Raw genomic sequence first — 16,259 nt, 5'->3', positions numbered from 1 at the left:
ATTGCCCAGAACTACTCACTAACTGACTTGGTTTCTAAGTAAGAAAGCCATTCTTCACAGCAAGAATGTTGAACTTTCTTGTCATGAACCCCTTACATTTCCATATAAGGTACTCTCATATCTTGGTAGGGTCCTTCAGTATAATTAATTATAAGTAAAAATTTTTGCCTTTTGCCTAAAATAAATTTATTCCTCCAAAGGGGAGGTACCTAGTAGTCCTGAGCTGAGGTTTTCCTGAATGTAAAACTTCAAGTAGAGAAAATATTAATAGAGGTTAAAGAGAGAATAGACCTGATACTAAAAACCTGGAAAACAGCAAAGAAAAATAAAAAACCCGGAAAATAGCAAAGAACAACTGATCAGCAGTTTCTCATAGTAAAAATGGTGACAAGAAAAAGAAGTAAGAGGAGCAGCGTGCTGGCATCCAGGCTGGACTCAGTGAACGGACCCGCTGCATTTCAGGTAGCATGCGCCAGAATAGATTTCAACACTTTGAAAAAGCTCACAAAGCCACTGATACTTTTTGCATTGTGAGATGGATTGTTAACATCATGCTGTACAAGAGAAAAACTGCTTAAGTCCAGCTTGGTAAGTCATTAACCTCACAGCAAAAACCTGTTGAGTACCAGGCCAGCATCATACAAGGATCAGAAAGTCTCCTTTAGAAGTATAACCTCAAATATGATCTTTAATTCAGACTCCTTCTCTGTCCTTGGTTATTTTATTTGTAAATCTTTTTATTGCTAAAGATTTTGCTTGATTCCAATATAAACAAACTCTTTAAAGAACATACTCTTAAGATAGGACAACAGGGGCTCCACCACCTTCCTATGCTGGCATCTTGACTTACAAGGAAGGTCTTGCCATCCCAGTAAGTAACATTTCACTACCACTGAGAAAAGAAAATCCCTGACATAGTATTTTAACCATCAATCACAATGTAATTGCTACTAGGTTTAGAGATTTTTGTTTATAATAACTGTTTTATTGGTGTGGGTCCAAGTTCAATAGCTTAAGAAAGTAAGAGCCTTGAAAAGTAATTCAAATTCTCAATTTAGACATTTCAAATTATTCAAGACTTTTTTAAAAAATGAACTTGTAGGCAATATCTACCTTAAATGTTCACTGAAAGCTGAAATTATGCTCTTTGTTTTCTGAGATTAAAAATAAGCAAGATATCTTTAAATTTCCACATTAGCTGCTCCCAATGTAGCATGAAAGATAAGAGTCATAATCAACAGTGTAGACACTTATAGCATTTTTCATCTTGTAACAGCATTTAAGTATTCAAACATCTTTCCTTTGTTCTTATTAAGATATACTATGAGCTGAAATTCAAGTAAAAAGATATCAAAATTCATTTCCCCCTGGTTTATGTGAAAGACTGGAAGCTGTTTTTCTCTTTCACTTGAGGGCAATATATATTTAAAGTACAAACACAGGAATCTTCACAAATGTAACATGGTCCAGAACATTGCCTTCTGTTATAGAAGATGTTAAGTGAAAAGGGCATCCCATATAAATATTAAATAATTAAATTAAATTGTTCATATAAATAAATAAATATGACCAATAGACTTCTACAGCTCAGTTGAACGCCCTTTGATTAGCACTGTAGGGTTGAGGTCATCTAGTCTGGAATGGGAGGCACTTGCATTGATGGTGGCTGCTTTGGTAGGCTGTGGATCTTGCACATTGAAGGAGGTGAAGGGACAGCCCTTCACATTATTACAGATGAGTGACTGAATGGAAGCAGTGTTGATGATCTTAAAGCCCACTTCTCCTCCAAAAGTGCTTGGCTTCCAGTATTGAGGAGAACAGATGGGATTACCCATAAGTCCTTTCAAGGAGAATGGTGCTCCAAGTTCTACCATGGTCTCCCCAAAGATGGCATCCGGACGCGGCTTTTCCACCAGCAGGGCAGGATACAGCTCCATGGCATCGATGTCACTGTAGAGGGCTTCCAACTCCGCGGCCATTTCCTTCTCTCCTGGAAGGTAAAGAAGACAGAGATCCAGGCATGTCAAACTAGGAAAAGGAGGAAATAGTTCTGGCTGTTGAGCATAGGCTTTTCCCCTGCTCACTAGCCCACTCCTATTCCCACCCCTCCTTCTCAATCAACTGAATCCTTAAAAAGGAGAAAAGAAGGAGGAGGACGAGGAAAAGGAAGAGGAAGAAAAGGAGGAGGCTCACCCCTTACCAAATTCTCTCTCACCTTCCTCTTTTCCCATTTAATCCTTGATCCTTTTAGGAATTTCAGAAACCACCTCTCACCTGTAAGTTCTTCAAATGATGTGTAGGGCTTCAGGGAGAAGCGTTTGCGGTACTCATTCAGGGACTGGTATTTCATCTCTCTGCTCTGGTCAATGGAGGCCTTGGCCACTGCTTTTACTGCAACTGGAACATTCCTACCCCCAGCAACCTGAGGAAAATGAAGAAGAAAACACACTTCTTAGGCATATTCCTGTTGTCCTACGTCTTGACCTCAACACTTCTATTCTGTAGTGAATTTGCCTTTTACAGTTACAAAAAATAAGCTCACAGACAAGCCTGAATATTTCCTGCTGTGATCTATCAGATGATGGCAAGCTTTTTAGGGTATTAGTTTTAAGAGAATGTGTTGTTATTTGCTTGATAATTGTAGACTAAAACCGTGGTCTTTCAAAAACCTCCCAGGCTTCCTGTTTCAAGAACCAGTAGACCATCTGGTTGTTCTTCTAGTAAAAGGAAAAATGATCTCTATGACAGAAATCTGAAAGCTACTGACCAGCTTGTTCTTGCTTTTCAGGAAGGATGCTTACCCGGCCGGCGATCTGTCTGGTGAATGACTCCACAAACTGGGTGAGTCCGTGTTCAACGAGGATGGAGTTGTTGTAGAGGAACTGTTTGAAGTTGTACTCCTGCTCTTCGATCTGAAAGGTGTCAGGCAGCAGAGGGTGCCAGTGATAGAGTGTGTTGAATTCAGCTGCAATGCGGTTCTGGTACTGGAACTGCTGGTTGAAAAGCAGCTCCGGGTCGAACTTGAGTTTGAAGTGGTAGCCACTCAGGTGCTGCACGTAGTCTTCGATCACAATCTTGATAGTCTCTCCTGTGGCACAACACAAAAAGGGTTTATTTTTCCTTACTATCAAATGGGAGGTATGCTATCAGGCATGTGCTCATTCTCACTATTCACAAGAAGGAGTCAAAACACAGCCAAGGTAACACGTGAGGTTTTTCTTTGGCTTGGGGAGAAGGTCTTGCTGATTTTCTCTTGCTCACCTATCAGTATGAGCCTGCTGGTCTGGAATAACCTCTCATCGTCCCACTCAGGATGCTCCCGTTTCAGCACATCGCACACTCTGTTGTGCTCCCGAAGCCAGATCGTAGCATACATCATCAGACCAGGTACCAGACCAAAGACCTCCTGGCCCACAGCAAACCGCAGGTGCTCAGGGGTGTGAGGGGGGTAGATCATTTCCACCTCAGTGTCTTTGACTGTAGGAGGGTACACCTCGCCATCAATGACCTAAATCACAACAGTAGTAATAGCACAGAGTTAAAACAGACAAACAAACACGGCTGGCAGTTTTAAAATATAAGTGTAAATGAAATGATAGTTCCTAAAATACAAGGAAAATACCTGATATTTCAATTTTCCATCCTTGAAAAGGCGCAGTTTATGTTGTCTGTCTAGAGTTTCACCGTAAACGTGATTTAAGTCCACCTAGAAAATTATGGAGAGATTTCAATTTATTGATGTCTTACAAACATTTGTTAGTAAATTTTGATGACTTAGTTGTCTTTAAAATTCAACAAGTAATTTTTTTAGATTTATTTTATTTTTACATGCATGAGTGTTTGCCTATAGGTATGTATATACATCATGTACATGTCCAGTGCCCAAAGAGATCAGAAGGGACATTAAATCCCCTAGAACCAGCTGGAGTTACAGATGGTTGTGAACGATCACGTGGGTGTTGGGGAACTAATGCTGGGTCCTTTGCAAGAGCAACACCTGTTCTTAAACACTGAGTTATCCCAAGCCCAACAGATGACTTTTTCATAGCCACAAAATACTAAAATAATTTGTCTTCCTGAGCTACAAGCCTGTATGTCTCTTTTTCATTAATTAATTTATTTTACATCCCGATTGCAGCCTCCCTTCCCTCTTCCCCTCCTTCTCCCTCTCCCCCTTCCCCTCTGCCCCCTCAATCCACCCTGTGTGTCTCTTTATGTTGAATAATATTAGTATCTTATATTAAATATGGCACATGCCTCAGTATAACCATGATATTTTTATATTATTTAAATAGGCATAATCAGCGTACAGTTTTTTTGTTTTTTGTTTTTTGGAGTGCTGGTCCTCTACTTCAATGGCAGTGCCCAGTGCCTAGCAATCACAAAGTTCTAAGTTTACTTCCCACTGTTACCAATAATTAATTAATTTTTGGAAGTTGTAGCATTTTTTTTTGTAGACCAAAATTTAAACTCAAAATGTAAGGAAAGTTTACATTAAAACATCTCTGTGTATGTCTATTTATTTTTACTAAACCAGTGAATGAAAAATGGAACACTCTATTATGGTTGTAGTAGGCATTACACTTGTATAAAAAAATGGGTGTGATTTGTTTGGCATGACAAGATGTCAGCATTTCCTAAGGATTTGCTTTAATTCTGAGTTAAGCCTATCTTACCCCATGGCCCAGTCCTCGGGTGAATCCAGGTCCTCGTTTCTGATCTGTCTTGAAAAACTGATGAGTGAAATGCTGGGCAAAGAATGCAAACATCATATTCGTGCCTTGGGGGTCAGGGATGAAGTTTCTCCTTAGGAGAACTTTTTCCAGAACTTCTTTTGAATCAGGAAGCTCCTTATTTCCTAAAACATGAAAACTCTAAAGTTAAAACCCATTCATATATTTGTTCAAGCAAGCAGATAACTGGTCTAATTCACGAGAGCATTCATTACTTGTGAACAGGATCTCCTGGAGGATCATAACACCAATCAAATGGTTTGGCTTTGAGGCACAGTCTTGTGCTTGTACCCTAGGCTGGACTTGAACTCACTCTCTATTCCAGGTTGGCCTTGGCCTTACTGGTGAACCTTTGCTTGAAATCCATCAAGTACTGAGATTACAGGCAATGAACTCTCTTGCCAAGACTACAAATGAAGTTCTAAGATACTGGGGAACAACCTATTGAATAGTTTTATCAACTCCAACTAACATCAATTCTATTTAACACAATATACTAATGTTAAGACACTAGATCACAATGAAGATTTACTTTTATGGAATAGGCACTTTAAAAATCCTCTGTGGATAACCATACTAAGGACAAAAGCATTACAGCTTTAAACAAGTGACAACTAAGGTAATCTTTTCTAACCACACACCCGGTGTTACTGCGTTTGCTCTGTCTCTATTTCTTTCCACTCACCTTTCACACCCATGGGAGTTGGGCAGTCATCAGCTACTGGAGGAAGGGCTCTGGTGTAGTAGGAGAGGTTGGAGAAGGCCTCCCAGTTTTTGTAACCATAGTGCACATTGTAAGTTGGTGGACTGTCAATCAAATGTGATCTGGCTGGAATGTTAAAGAAAAAAATGCATTGGCCCTCACATGAAGAAACAAGTGAATGTTAATTATCGTTGTACAATGTGCAAAGCACAGAGATTGGATCTGATTCAGACAAAGATACCCTGGTTTACAATGACTACACTTTAAAGGGCAACTGAAAATGCATCTTCAATGCAGCTAAAGCTTTACACAGGACATTATGCTCCAGTAGTCTCGATTTTTTTCAGGTACCACCCACTCCCTGATCCATAGCTGATGACCGATACAGTTGGGCAAGGCCATCACTTAGAACTATAGAAAGTTACTGCTTTCTTTTCTGACCCAAACCTGCACCAACCATTTGTTTTCAGAACAATTTTCTGAGCCATAGGTATTCAATAAACAAGTGAAGCCCACTTCCTCCACAGGAATGAAGGTTGGAGGTCATAAATAGGATCCTGACTACAGGATCACAGGTCAGTTTTTGGGCATTTTGGGGGGTGGGGGAGAGAATTGAAATGGTGTATTTCCAAGCCATTTTGAAAAGGTTGGGAATTTTTTTTTTTTTTTTGGATTGGGTTTCTAGTGCATATTTTTTGTTGGAGGATGCTGGAAACCAGGGAGGTTTGTACTTACACGTCAACACATATCTCATGATCAAATTTCGCAGGAAAGGAATGTTATTCACAATGTTCCAGACTCCCTTGAAGTGGGTCAGGATGTAGTGCACTGTGTTTGGGGTGGGCTTCAGCAACAACTTGATTCTTGTCAGAAACTCAGCTGGAGAGAGAGAGCAAGCAGGAGGGAGAAATTAGTAGGTACCCTCCACAAGACAAACATACAAAATGATGGTAACTGGATGTGGCCCCATTCCAAGGTAAGAAACCCCAGGAGGAACTTACGAATAGTACAGTTTTCCCCGTAGAATCCTGTCCGGGTGCAATCACATTTATACTGGTCAAATCCTGTACTCATACATTCACCTCGGTTCTGACACGGGTTCGAACAGCAAGGATTTGCTACATTAAAAAAAATAATAAGACAGCCTGTAATTAACTCTTGGTCATCCTCATCTTCAGGACTGAATTGTGTTCCCACCGGTCAGCTTTACAATGGTAAGTTAGAAATACACAGGTAGTCCCAGAAATAAAGACTGCTTTAATGAGTCGGTCTCATCAAAGGGCTGTAATGTAGAAATAGCAATTTCCTTTTCTAAGCAACACCAGCAGAGGACCTAACTTCATAGCGGACATTACTATCATGTTCGCAGTAACTTCTTAGACGAATTAGAATTCAGATTTGAATTGTTAAGTAGCACTTTCAAAATTAAAATGGATCAATCTAGTACGTTAGTCAAAATTTAATGTGAAGAAAACCAAAGTAAAAGAGTTTACTTTTAACATCTTGAAAATCTTTTCAAAAAAATGTATTCTGGACTTTCCTGGGGGCAGAAAAGCACTGGCAGGTATTTAAAGCAATCATTCCTATTCAGTCGCCCCACACATACACCTCACGTGTATTGATCATATCTTGTCTTACCATAATGACAACCTGCAAACTCTTATGGCTATTGCTCTCTCCCTCCCTCCCATGCCCCTCTCTCCTTTCTTCTTCTTTTTCAAAGAAGAGTGACTCTCTGCTCCACTGAGTAACTGGCCCATAACCTGAGAGCCAGTGGCAAAAACCGGCCGTCCTTGCAGTTCCTCCAGAACCAAGTGGTCCAGGCTCTTAACTACCACTGCGCAGACACCCCTGCCCTAGAAAAAGGGGTCTGAGCTGGAGATCGGGCGGGCGCCCTTGGGTGCGGGACCACTCACCTGCGTGGCTGAGCGCCAGGGCAGCGCAGAGCAGCACAGCTCGGAGGAGCATCGCGGAGGTTGGGACGACGGCGGCGGTGGTGGCAGAGCTGGCGGGACGCAGCGTTGAGTTCCTTCGTGGGCAGGCTCTGACACTCCAGAAGCTCTCTGCTCGCAGTTTGACAACTGGCTGCTAACGGGGAGAACCTTGCTTTTATGCCTGAAAAGCTCCCCCTCCCCTACGTGACGTTGTTGATGACCGGTTCTTTCCGCCCAGTCTTCCCCCTACCCCCAACAGCCTTTCCCCACTCTCCCCTTTGGCGAGTTGCGCAAGGGCAGTGGGGGCAGGGCTCTGAACCCACGCAAACGGAGACGAGGGAAGCCGGGAAGCTGCCCTCGGCTGCCCCAGGTGGTGCCAAGAGAACTGCGCCGGCCTCTGCATCCCTCCCGGCGCCCGGAGTGGTTCCTGTGCCTGCGCCCACGCTGGCTCTCTTTGGGGTCCCCGGCTTCCTCCCAGCCCCGCATCCAGTGCCCCAGGTGGAGAAGCGAGGAGCTCAGGGATGCCACTACAGCTTTCCCCTCCCGGGATCCCAGGTCCCAGCGCAGGGAATCCCCGCGCCGCTCCCCGCGGCTAGGGCGCAGTCTGACGTGCGTGCAGTCCGGAGCGCACACTCAGCTGCCGTTTTTAATGTATTCTATTTTTAATGAAGTGAGAGGGCTGCTGTCAGGGTCCACGTCTGTCCTGTTGGGAGTAGGGCGAGGTCTCTCACAGAACTGCCCCCCCCAGGCTCTGCGCCCCTAGCACCGGCGATTCCCGGGGACAGAGTCTGAGCTGAGCTTCACTTCATCGGAATGCTAAGTGCCCACGGGATTGCTTTAAGGTATTTTTTCCCCTCCCTGCTGTTAAATAGCTTTTATCATTTTGGTCAACAACTCTTTTCACAGGATATGTCACTAAAAAAGAATTTGTTTTTTAAAGATTTTTTTTTTTTAACTTTTTCTGTCCACGTTTCCAAGAAGGTGTGTTACGGCAATGGATCAAAAGATAATCCTTATTTTTTGGTACCTAGCCTTCTTCTGGCTAGCCTTAAAAACCCAATTCATTCTGAAACATTGCTTGGTAGGAAATTAATTGCACAGAAAGGTGATTTTGACAGTCCTGAATGTCACTCTGCTGTTTGGTGGTGGCCACGGAGGAGTTTGTGAGGATGGAATAGTGAGAAACTAGCAAAATAAGAAAGCTAGGAAACTAAAACAATTCAATTTTATGTCCTTAGCATGAATGGAGGAGAAGAAGACACACAATCTGAAATTAAATTATATTCTCGGGAAAATGAAGTCAGGAAAACGGTTTGACGCAGGCTGGACAACACAGCAAGCTCCGGGCTCAGAACAAAACAAACAGAAAATTTAAGGAGGGAAAAATAAAACAATGGGGGGAAAACGACCAGAAACAAGACTTAGAAAACTGCATCAAACACCTCCATCTGTGGAAGTCTTGCAGAAATTAAAAATACTCATGGAATTTTTTTTTTAACTGTTTGCTTCGTGCATGCTAATTTGGTTCGTGAGACATGGTGACTAAAATTGCGTCTCATCCAGCGCCTTTGTTCTAGTCATGTCTAATCATTCCGCTTATGGCACTCCCAACCTTTTGCACGGATTCCTGTGTGAAATTTCAGCTGAATGCACAGATGATTTTCCTTTTTGGTAGTTCCTCTAAGGAGTTCTTGGTTTCTGTTTTTAAGTGAGTGGATTGCACGTGCTCACACTGTAAGTTTCTTGGAACTACTGATTCTGACTCTTAACTCTTGACAGTGTACTCATATCTTACAGGGTAATCGTGAATTGATTTTTGAACACCCCCATTCTCTTCTGAGAACTAACTTCATATTAGTTCTCTACCTACTATGTAGAGAAGCATATTCTGATGTGTTTTTGTTTTGTTCTGTTTTGAGACAGGATTTCTTTGTGTAGCCCTGACTATCCTGGAACTCACCTGTCTCTGTCTCCCAAGTGCTAGGATCAAAGGTGTGAGCCACCACTGCCCGCCCGGCCTATTCTGATGTTCTAAAATAGATTATCACAAAGCAGGGGAAAGCAGTGCATGATGGCATTGGCCTTTATTCTCAGCACTCAGGAGGCATAGGGAGGTGGATCTCCGAGGCCTGTCTGGTCTACAGAACAAGTTTCAGGATAGACAGCTCTACACAGAGAAATTCTGTCTCTAAAAACTAAAATTTAAAAAGATTATGAATTCAAAAGTGAAGAAAAAACAGGGCATAGAGAATAATCACATTAAATCTATTTGAAATTTAAAGACATTGGAACACAATCATAGTGGAAGTTTGATTTAAAAACATCTGTAGGGTTCAATTACTTGATTTAACCTGTAACTTTAAATGTGAGGTAAAGAGAGCTCTGTGTGCCTGTTGAGTTACACAACTCAGAAAGAAACTTGGACTTTGAGGACAAGAGCAGTTTTGAGAGGAAGTCCAAATAAGGATGTAAGGGAAAACATCTTGGAATTGATTGCTTATGACACATCTGGGATGCTAGCATAAAATATGTAGGCACATGCTGAATGCTGATCACAGGAGGATATTGAATGTCCCCAAGTCAATCGGTTTCATATGGCAAAGCACGATGGTAATGATGCACCTTTGGAAGATTTTTATTATATAGCAACTATAGCTATAAATTATACAGAAATTTAGTGTTTCTCTGTGCATTTGGACACACACACATATATGTTTCTGATAAAAATGTATTTTGTTAGTGTCTAAATTTTTTTTAGAAACTCTATAAAAGGGAAATAAAGCATATTTATGTCTTCGAGAATATTCTGTTGAGTTTTACTGCCCTCTTCTGCTGCATGAATTTTCAGCAACTTTTCCCTGCCTAAGATGCTGGGTAGATTAGATTGTTAGGTAGATTTTGGTTCTATATTTATAATGTTCTTATATAATCACACATAATAATATGAATAGCATTCATATTAGATTTAAAATTCATACATATACTGGAAATAAATGACATTTTTTTGTTTTGTTGTTGTTGTTTGAGACATTTGAGACAGGGTTTCACTGTATAGCTTTGGCTGTCCTGGAACTCAATCTGTAGACCAAGATGGTCTTGAACTAAGAGATTTGACTGTCTCTGCATCCCAAATGCTGGTACTACAGGCGTGTACCACCACTGCTTGGCTAATAAATGACATATTTCTTAATTCAAGAATTATATAGATTAAAAGTAAAAGGCAAGATATATCATGTTAATATTGGTCAAGGAAAGAGAATAGTTCTATTTACTTTTAGGCAGAGTACTCTTTGGAGCTAGGAGTAAATTCTTCAAGAAGGTGTAATGATCCTTATGGACACTGAAGAGCACTAGAGTACTGATGTATATGAGGCCGAATGAATAAAGCTGCAGTGAGAAGGGATAATGGGCACTTCAATATTCCTTCGTCAGAAATGGACACATCTGGGGGCTGGAGGGATGGCTCAGAGGTTAAGAGCACTGACTGCTCTTCCAGAGGTCCTGAGTTCAATTTCCAGCAACCACATGGTGGCTCACAACCATCTATAATGGGATCTGGTGCCCTCTTCTGGCCTTCAGGCAGAACACTATTACGTAATAAATAAACCTTTACAAAAAAAGAAGAAAAGAAATGGACACATCTATCCAGCAGATAATCATAAAGGAGATAGCCGAAGTCAGTAGAACTGTAAGTCAACTAGACATGATTAAAATCTAAGGAGTTTCATCCAAGGACAGCAGTGTGAACACTCTTCTAAGTTACATGGAACATACACTAAGATAAACCACATTCTAGGCCATAAAAACACCTTAACACACTTAAAAACAGTAATCATACAATGTATGTCTCAGGCTACAGATAAATTAAAGTAAAACGAATCACCAAGCACAATAAAACAAGCATAGTAATGCATGCCTATTATTCCAGTATTTAGGAGGTAGAGGCAGGAGGATGAGGATGAGGTCACCACTGACTACACAGAGAGTTTGGGTCTTAACTATAAGAGACCCTGCCTTAAAAAAAATGAAGAAAAAAGGAGGAAGGTAGGGGAGAAAGAAAAAAGCAAAATGAATCACTGATACCTGGAAAATCCCCAAATAGTTGGAGATCACAAGATACATTTTAATAACTTAGGGTTCAGCGAGGAAGCTCAAAGGATATTAAAAAATACCCTGAGTCAAATGAAAGCACAGCTCAAAATGTTTAAAATTCGGGGAAAGCAGCACTGGAAGGTCTAGCACTGAACGCCCAAGTGAGAAAAGAAGACCGCGGATCAAGACTCAAGGCTTCCCCTTTATCAGAGCAGAAAGAAAGAGCGAGCGAATCCAAAGTAAACAGAGGACCAGAAACAGCAGAAACTTGAACAGATACCAGTGAGAGTAAAGCCAGGAAATTAAAAGAGGAGGTCAACATAAACAGAGGCTACTTTTGAAAGGCCAATAAAAGTGATGTCTCTAGCCAGGCCAACTAAGAATAATAATAATAATAAAAAAAAAGTCCTCAGGAAGAGGAAGCCGGCAATACAGAAACCATGGACATTAGGAGGATAATAAAAGTATACTGTGAACAAAAGGGACAGAGACAGAGGGTGGTGGCAAGTTAGAGGCCAGCCTGGGCTACATAGGGAGTTCAGGCCAGTTACATGGCAAGACCTTGTCTCAAACAATCAACAACAAAATAAATACACTATTAAAAATGACTGTTCATGGTCTTCATGTTTTCAATTGAACGTAACAATTTCTTCCTCCCCTGGCCTCCCTCCCTCTGTGTATATGGCATATGGTGTATGTATGTTTTGCCTAGAGATGAGTGCGCAGGTCCCTCCTGCATGCATTTGGAGGTCAGAGCACGTTATAATTGTCTTCCTCTTTTGGAGGTCAGAGTAGGATATAAATATCTTCCTCTATTGCTCTTCCCCTTGTTTCCTTGAAACAGGGTATTTTACTGGAAAAAAAAATCATGCTTTTTGCACTAGGCTAACTGGTCAATGAGTTCTGGGGTCCTCCTGTCTCTGCCAACCAATTGCTAGGGTTACTGATACTTGCAGCCATGTCTAGTTTTTTTTAATGTGGGTGCTGGAGATTCTAATTCAGATCCTCATGCTTGCAAAACAAGCATTCTTACCACCAATTCAAGCCACCTTCTCAGCCTCTGCACGCGTGCGCACACACACACACACACACACACACACACACACACACACACACACACGTTTATTTACTTATTTAATGTGTGTCCCTGTATTCTACATGCAAGACTGTTGCCTGTGGAAACCGGAAGACGGCATCATATCCCCTAGAACTGGAGTTACAGAAGGTTGTGAGCTGCTGTGTGTGTGTGCAGGGAATTAAACCAGGGTCCACTGGAAGAACAGTCAGTACTTTAAACCACCGAGCCATTTCTGTAGCCCAATGTACCAATTTTTTAAAAGCAAATTCTATAAAATTTCATGTAAGAAGAGAACAGTCTTTGAATTAATAATAACACTGCCAAAAAAAAAAAAAAAAAAAAGAAAAGAAAAAAAAGATCAGCCCTATACAGGCTTGCTGGTCAACTCTGTCACACTCTTAAAAAAAAACCAAAACCAAAAACATGTATCACTTCTCTATAATCTTTATCAGAAAATGGAAATAGAGGTGCTACTTCCTAGCTCAGTCTATGAGGCCAGTGTGACCCTCACCCTGAAGTCAATAAAGACGTTACAAGGAAAACTACAGCATAATATTTGCCATGAATATCCAAGCAAGACTAAAACACGGGCTGGAGAGATGGACTGAACGATGGTTCAGAGCACTGACTGCTCTTCCAGATGACTCAACTTTGATTTCCAGCACCTGCAGGACTTCTTACAGTCATCTGTAACTCCAGCTCCAGGGGCTTCAACATCCTCTTCTGACCTCTAAGGACACCAGGAACACACATAGTGCGCAAACAAAACATAGATAGAAACAAAATGCAGGCAAAACACCTATACACGTTAAATAAATAAACTTTTAAACACAAACCTTAGAAAATCAAGTCAAGCAATGTGCAAATATAATTAATTACACATCATGACCAAGTGGAATTTTTATGATGTATCTTTTTTATTTAAAAATGTTTTCATATAATTATATAAAAGAAATATATATATATATATATATATATATATATATATATATATATATTCTTCTCTCATATATTACATCCTGACTGCAGTTTCCCCTCCCTCCAGTACTCCCCACACATCTCCTCTCCCCATATCCACTCATCTTAAAAAAAAAAAGAGCAAGCCTCCCAGGGATATCAACCAAATACAGTATAACAAGTTAAGATAAGACTGGGCACATATATTAAGCCTGGATGAGGCAACCCAGTAGGAGGAAAAGGGTCCCACAAACAGGCAAAAGAATCAGATAATCCCCCACTGACATTGTTGGCAGTCCCACAAGAACATCCATCTATCTACACTACCATAATGTATATGCAGAGGACCTAATTCAACTGATACCCATACAGGATCTGTGTGTGCTGCCTCAGTTTCTGTGAGTGCCTATGAACCCTGCTTAGTTGATTCTGTGGGCTGTGTACTCAGTGTCCTCGACTCCTCTGGCGCCTAATATCCTTCCCCCTCCTCTTCTACAGGGCTCTCCTGGCTCTGTCTAGTGTTTGGCTATGGGTCTTCATTTGCTCCCATCAGATTCTGGGTGATGTCTCTCTGCTGACAATTGGGCTAGGCACTGATCTATGAGTACAGCAGAACACCAGTCATCATTTCTTGGAATTTTTCCTTTTTCTTTCCTTCAGTCATGTTGGGTTCTATCCTAGATCTCTGGGCTTCTGGGTTCTGGCACTGCAGGCAGTGTCCGGTGTGGGCTTCCTCTCATAGTTTGGGTCTCAAGCTGGTTGGCCACTCCCATAATTACTTTGCCACCTTTACCCCAGCACAACTTGTAGGCAGGACAGATTGTAGGTCAAAGGCTATGTGGCTGGGTTGGTGCCCCAGTCCCTCCACTGGAAGCCTTGCCTGCTTATAGAAGATGGCCAGTTCAGGCTTTATATCCCCCATTACTACCAGTCTTCGCTTGGGTCACTCTTAAAGATTCCAGGGAGTTTACACTGAACTAGGTTTCCACACTGGGCCCCTGTCATCTCTTCCAGTACTCTCTCCTTCCAACTTTCCCACCTCCCACCTGATCTCTTCTGTTCCCATCCCCACAAAATCTTCTATTAGGTTCAGCATATCTGATTTTATGTTGAGGTTTTAGATCCACTTGGACTTGAGTTTTGTGCAGGATAATGGATATGGATCTGTTTGCATTTTTCTACAGGCTGGCATCCAGTGTGACCAGCACCATTGGTTGAAGATGCTGTCTTTTTACCAGAGTATTTCTGGCTTCATTAAAACAAACAAACAAACAAACAAACAAAACCAGGTGTCCATATGTGTGTAGATTTATGTTTAGGTCTTTGATTCGATTCTGTTGGTCAACCTGTCTGTTTTTATGCCAATACCATGCAGTTTTTATTACTATAGCTCTGTAGTACAGCTTGAAAGATGATGAGACCTCCAGAAGTTCTTTTATTGTGTAGGATTGTTTTAGCTCTCCTGGGGGTTTTGTTTTTCCATCTGAAGTTGAGTAAAGGTCTGTAAAGACTTGTGTTGGAATTTTGCTGGGGATTGCATTGAATCTGTGGATTGCTCTTGGTAGGACAACCATTTTTACTATATTGATTTTACTGATCCAAGAGTATGGGAGATCTTTCCATTTTCTGATATCATCTTCAATTTCTTTCTTCAAAGACTTAAAGTTCTTATACAAGTCTTTCACTTTCTTGGTTAAAGTTACCCCAATATATTTTATATTATTTGTAGCTATTGTAAAGGATGTTATTTTCTGGTTTCTTTCTCAGTCCATTTGTCATTTGTATATAGGAGGGCTACTGATTTTTTTTTTAGTCATCTTATATCCAGGCATCTCGCTGAAGTGATTTATCAACTATAGGAGTTCCCTGGTAGAATTTTTGGGGTCTCTTATATACACTACCATGTCATCTGAGAATAGCAATACATTGACTTCTTCCTTTGCAATTTGTAAACCCTTGTTCTCCTTCAGTTGTCTTATTTCTCTAGCTAAGACTTCAAGTACCATATTGAATAGATATGGAGAAAGTGGACAGCCTTTTCTTGTTCCTGATAATTTAGTGGAATTACTTTGAGTTTCTCTCCATTTGATTTGATGTTGCCTATAGGCTTGCTACAAATTGTCTTTATTATGCTTAGGCATGTCCCTTTTATACATAACCTTTCCAAGAATTTCATCATAAAGGGGTGTTGGATTTTGTCAAAGGCTTTTTTTGAATGTAATGAGATGATCGTGTGTGTGTGTGTGTGTGTGTGTGTGTGTGTGTGTGTGTGTGTGTTTCAGTTTGTTTAGCTGGTGGATTACATTGACTAATTTTTGTTTGTTGAACCATCCCTGCATCTCTAGAATGAAGCCCACTTGATCATGGTGGATGATCTTTTTGATGTATTATTTAGATTCAGTTTGCAAGTACTTTATTGAGTATTTTTGCATCAGTGTTCATGAGGGAAATTAGTTTGTAATTCTCTTTCTTTATTAATCTTTGTGTGTTTGGGGCATCAGAGTGACTGTGGCCTCATAAAATGAATTTTGCAATGTTCCTTCTATTTCTATTTTGTGGAATAATTTGAGGAGTATTGGTGATAGCTCTGCTGTGGGATAGTCTGTATGTGCTCTGACTGGTCAATAAATAAAACACTGATTGGCCAGTGGCCAGGCAGGAAGTATAGGTGGGACTAACAGAGAGGAGAAAAGAAAGAACAGGAAGGCAGAAGGAGTCACTGCCAGCCGCCGCCAGGACAAGTAGCATGTGAAGATGCCGGT

General features: G+C 41.0%; 1 protein-coding gene across 1 annotated transcript in view; it reads right to left on the bottom strand.

Annotated features, from left to right (window-relative positions):
• Positions 1 to 7,929, bottom strand: part of Ptgs2 (prostaglandin-endoperoxide synthase 2) — an 8,783-nt gene extending 854 nt beyond the window's left edge. Inside the window, exons 1-10 of the mRNA XM_006979954.4 lie at positions 7,353 to 7,929; positions 6,438 to 6,554; positions 6,172 to 6,315; positions 5,419 to 5,562; positions 4,677 to 4,858; positions 3,623 to 3,706; positions 3,262 to 3,508; positions 2,802 to 3,088; positions 2,275 to 2,422; positions 1 to 1,990 (exon numbers count right to left, since the gene is read on the bottom strand). The exon at positions 1 to 1,990 is cut by the window's left edge and continues 854 nt beyond it. Of these exons, the coding sequence (XP_006980016.1) occupies positions 1,581 to 1,990; positions 2,275 to 2,422; positions 2,802 to 3,088; positions 3,262 to 3,508; positions 3,623 to 3,706; positions 4,677 to 4,858; positions 5,419 to 5,562; positions 6,172 to 6,315; positions 6,438 to 6,554; positions 7,353 to 7,404 (1,815 nt within the window). The 5' untranslated portion in view covers positions 7,405 to 7,929 and the 3' untranslated portion in view covers positions 1 to 1,580. The remainder of the gene's footprint in view (positions 1,991 to 2,274; positions 2,423 to 2,801; positions 3,089 to 3,261; positions 3,509 to 3,622; positions 3,707 to 4,676; positions 4,859 to 5,418; positions 5,563 to 6,171; positions 6,316 to 6,437; positions 6,555 to 7,352) is intronic.
• Between the last annotated feature and the right edge of the window lie 8,330 nt (positions 7,930 to 16,259).

This window comes from Peromyscus maniculatus, chromosome 11 (assembly GCF_049852395.1).
Source record: "Peromyscus maniculatus bairdii isolate BWxNUB_F1_BW_parent chromosome 11, HU_Pman_BW_mat_3.1, whole genome shotgun sequence".
Lineage (NCBI taxonomy): Eukaryota > Metazoa > Chordata > Mammalia > Rodentia > Cricetidae > Peromyscus > Peromyscus maniculatus.
Note: the sequence above shows the minus strand (reverse complement) of the source record. Positions and strands in the feature narration are given on the sequence as shown.